The 4,617-nt window shown below is 46.6% G+C and overlaps 1 protein-coding gene across 1 annotated transcript; it reads right to left on the reverse strand.

The window, feature by feature from the left end:
* Positions 1–311: 311 nt before the first annotated feature.
* PIGC (phosphatidylinositol glycan anchor biosynthesis class C) lies at positions 312–3,270 on the reverse strand. The gene is made up of 4 exons (XM_065889598.1): positions 3,198–3,270; positions 3,142–3,145; positions 2,861–3,068; positions 312–1,713 (listed from the first exon to the last, which is right to left on the reverse strand). The coding sequence occupies exon 4, from the start codon at positions 1,495–1,497 to the stop codon at positions 604–606; it is 894 nt and encodes a 297-aa protein (XP_065745670.1). The 5' UTR covers positions 1,498–1,713; positions 2,861–3,068; positions 3,142–3,145; positions 3,198–3,270; the 3' UTR covers positions 312–603.
* Between the last annotated feature and the right edge of the window lie 1,347 nt (positions 3,271–4,617).

The raw sequence follows: 4,617 nt of genomic DNA on the forward strand, positions 1-4,617 counted from the left end.
CTTTGAAGTCCCCCAACATTTTGCTAGTGTATTATGACACATCATACGCCCCTTGTAGCTAGTTGCATCCACGCTTCATTAAGAACTAAGTGGAAACTGTGAGTCAAGGTTAAGTGACCAATTCTGTGATCTCAGGCCACAAAACTGGACACATCCAGGGTTCTAGGATTTGAGCTGCAGATAATAACAGAGCCTGCATTTAGTTCACTGAAAAAGGTAAAAGTGACTTTATATGCACACACATTCTCTTATTCTCTCTTCATGTCCCTTCTATCTGCCTTCTGCTCACAGAAAAAATCATAAGACAATTTGATGGATGTTACTTTTTTAATAAATAGAAACCACATCATTTCATTTGTTACAGAGAATAATAATGAGAGGCAATAATTCAAGAGGGCCCCAGGAAGCTTTTTCATCAACAAAGTAACAGAAAGGAGAAGCACCTTCACTGCCCAAGCCTATGGGTAATTTTTTCCTTTTGATTTCTGATCTCCCACCCACATCATTATGCCACTTCCAGAATGGAACTCTGCCTTCAAATCTCCTACTAGTTGGAAGGCTGGTCTGTCAGCTTGTCTCAGTAACGGAACGGAGGTCCCTAACTCAACTGAGGAACCTTGACAAGTCTTCTTTGATTTCAGCCTCATCCCAAGGCCCATGAATGTTTTCTTTAAAAAGCTGCAGGCGAATGAGGTAGAAAGGGCAGAGACATGAGATGGAAACCAGCAGAAGGGCAAAGAGTATGGCTCCCACAGCACTAATGGACAGCAGGCCTCCCAAGGCTGAAACTGCAAAAAGCAGTGTGACTCCCACATAGCTGTGGGGAGTACATGCCTTCAGTTTCTTCTGTAACATGGGCCATAGGGCAAAAATCTGGATGGCAAATGTCACCATGACGAAGGCATGTAGGGACCGGGGCAGGCGTGAGGCAAGGCAGACAGAAGCAAAGATGGCCATGTTCAAGGACAGTGTGCTGGATACAATGGCACCATTGGCACCATAGTCAAAGAAGATGAGGTGGCCTAACAGCATGAAGACTGACATGGCATAGATGGTGTCAGTGCTGACGGACTCTGTCAGAGTCTTCAGCACCGGCGAAAAGCCATATGTGAAAGTTATGAAGACTAGGGCACTCTTCAAGTCAGCCCACCGGGTCCGCCCACTCTTCTTCCGTCCTTCACCTCCATCAATGAGATCAAACAAAACATAGCCAATCAGTGAAGAAGCCAGGCCGGTCCCAAAAAGCCAATGGGGAGCCAGAAGACCCTCATCCATATACCACCAGATAACCACAAAAACACAGACACTGCACAGCTGCTGTATCACCACACTGGACTCAAATACCACAGCCCAATATTGGTATTTCCGGGCATAGATGTTCTTCCGGAGCTCTTCCAGGAAACTCTGATCCACGTAGTTATCAGGAAAAGGCTGTCGCTCATACAAGACCTTCTGCCATCTGGCCTCTTTGGTGTTAGTTACAGGCTGGGCACACATTATCCTTTCGCTCAAACTCAGGCCAGTTCAATCTCCCTTGCAGAAGTCCATGTGGTTCTCAATCTTTATAGTTTTGAAATAAAACCTCTCTGGAAATTCCATGCTGAGCTGTGGGTGATATTGTACCGACTTTCCCTTGCTTTCAAAGGCAGCAACCCAGGCTAGGCCTACAGTAGATGAGTTTGTTCTCTGAGGCAGGACAATACAGCTAAGTTCCTAGAAAAAGAGAGACTATGAATCTATGAAAGTTGTGACAGGTCAAGGGTAGGACTGAGTTAAAATCAAACCAACTTATTGCTTTATTAGAAGTTGATTAGCAGTCTGAACAGAATACACACGGTGGCCATCTTATAATTATGGATATTAAAATTTCATTTCAGATTTTACATTATAATCCCTTGTCAGCTATCACTTATGGAGTGCTCACTATGTGCTAAGAGTGTTACGTAGCTTCTTTCAGTTAATCTCCACAACCTTGCAAATTAGTATCAACCTCACTGTAGCTAGTAAAAAAGCTGAGACTCAAAAGTGCTTAGGTAACTTTAGCCCAAGTTAACAGTGGTAAATAGTGGATCCAGATTTCAATGAAAATTCTGCCCCAAAGCCTGTGCCTCTAAACCAGTTCTTAACTCAGGAGTTCACACATCCTTGAGTTCTATAGATGGGCTTCAGACCGTTCAAAAACCCTGTCAATGCATACTTGTAGTTGTAATTTATGCAAATTTCTAGGATTAGGTTCCTAGCTTTTATTGGGCTCTCAAAGGCATCTGTTACTTAAAATAAAAACAAGTTACCGGTCTAAAGACAAAAGTAAACCTCACAATACAGAAAGATATGAGCTTTATGGTTTATTTAACCAAAACCAAGGACTCAAGATTCTTAATCCGTTAACTGAGCTTAACATCCTTTAAAGAGCTATCATCCTACTTATTAACGCCGAAACTCGGGAGGATCAAAGATAATGATACCCTTTTCACACTGGGAAAACTATGAGTCAGAAATACCAAGTTCACCCAGCAAGTCTGCGAGGAAAATTCTTATTGCCCGACCTAATTTCTTCCACAGAGAGCACGATAGGTTTTGCATCACAAGCCAGACACCCTGAGAGCCCCCCTCACTGCAGCAGGGAACCAAGCCCGGGGATCTCACGGCCGCCGCGGGGGCTGGAGTGTCAGAGGCGCCGAAAAGGGCAACGCCCGCCTGCAAGGCGGGGGAGGGGGCGGGGGTGGGGCAGGGTAGGGCGTCCCCGCGCCCTACTCCCCCTCCCGGGCCTCCCCCGCCCGCCGCCGCCCCTCACCCGGCCTCGGGCCTGCGGGGGATGGCGGAGGAGGCCCGGACACACTGACTCCCACTCGGAACCCACCTGCCCGCGAGTTCGTAGGGGTGCGCGGCAGCGGGAGAGCGGCCGCCCGCCTCCTTCCCCATCCGGGGCGCCGGGGTCGTGTCGGCGGCCGACCACTTCCGGGACTGCCACAACCTCCGCGGTTAGAGCGCCCTTCCTCGGCCTTCGCGGCCGCTGCTGCTCCCTCCTGGCCGCTCAGAGGAACTTCCGGCTCCTATCCCGGAAAGAACTCTCTGAGCCAGGAAAGCGGATGCTCAACGGGGAGACTGGGACGTAGCGTCCGAAGGGCAAGGGAGAGAGACTGGGCTGAGAGAAGAGAGATTATAACGGCTACTTTGATGGAGCTCCTATTATGAACTCAGGCCCTCAGCTGGCGACTTCCCATGCATCCGTGCATCCACTGGACACATATTCACTAAATATCTACAGGTATCAAGCACTGTTTTAGGTACTAGTGGTAACAGCAGTGAACAGAACAGACAAAAATCCCTCCCCTCATGAAGGTTTCTGTCTTGTGCATTGACCTGTAAAGTGATGATATCGTCCTCCTCTCATGGAAGACAAAACTGAAGCTCAGAGAGGTGGTGATTTTTCCAAGGCCATACAGTTGGGAAGTGGATTAACCAAGATTAATATCCAATTGTCTAGAGCTTCAAAGTGCAGTTCTTTCCTCTGCCTCCTAGAAGGGATGAGGGTGGAGGGCCGCATGACTGAAAACAGCCAGACACTTTGAATAGGTACTAATGTTCAGCTGAGGTCATGGAAATACAAGCAGATGCATGAACAGATGGGAGTAATGAAGAAGCAAAGGGATATAGTAGAATACAAGATGTAGTGGACACAAAAGTCAGAAAACCTAAATCCACTCACTAGCTGTGTGACCCAGCAAATCACACTGTCTAAGCTTTGATTTCTTCATCTGTAAAATGGAGATAACACTATTTCCTCTTGGCTACTTAATGGGAGAGTCAACAGGGTCAAATATGAAACATAAAAATGCTTTGTAAAGTGTTGACTGCTGTGTAGCTGCTATTAGCTTACTTTGATCATCCTAATGATGGAAATAGCCAAGTGCAATAAACCCTGCAAAATGATCTCTTTCCATTTCCTTCCAGGTTTCTGTTCCAAGATTTGACAAGATTCCGTGGTTTACTGAGGCCAGCCTCATAAACAAGCCATTAGCGCTCAGCCCCCCCGAAAAGGTAATAGCTCAGCCGCTGAGGGCAAAGGTTTCAAGCAAGGTCTCATGGAAGATGATTTCTTAAGGGTTAAGGGCAATCATCTGAGGGGCACAGCTGATCAGTTGAGAGACATTAGTCAGGTGCTCAAAACCCAGGAAGGGCCAGGGTTTCTAAGACAAAAGTGAGCCCTGAGAATTGGCCTGGCTGGAGGAGTAAGACCTCAATTAACCTCCCTCTGTACCACCACCACTTAACAATGCAAGAGAATTTTGCCCATGGACACTGCCTTTCAAAAGACTTCTGTCCTCTTCATCATCTTTTCTCCCTGCTTTAGCTTGAAGTTTTAAAATTTTAACCATCAAAAGTCTAGAACCATAAATTCCTGTCTTTACAGAGTAGCAACTTCCTATATTTAAACTTTGAGACAATCTCCTCCAATCTCACCAGTCCTGCCCTTTCAAACTAACTGCTATGGAACACGTTTCTATTTTTCAAAATTGGGGAAATTCATGGGTAGGGAGCTGCCACTTGAAATAAGTGGGTTTCCTCATTCCTCCCCCGTTTTTGATCCCCAGGTGTAGTGATATACCCCAAGGG

The sequence above is a fragment of the Phocoena phocoena genome, chromosome 1, assembly GCF_963924675.1.
Source record: "Phocoena phocoena chromosome 1, mPhoPho1.1, whole genome shotgun sequence".
NCBI lineage: Eukaryota > Metazoa > Chordata > Mammalia > Artiodactyla > Phocoenidae > Phocoena > Phocoena phocoena.

Coding starts and splice junctions, on each gene's coding strand:
- PIGC (XM_065889598.1), bottom strand. CDS start 1,497: ATGTGTGCCCAGCCTGTAACTAACACCAAAGAGGCCAGATGGCAGAAG.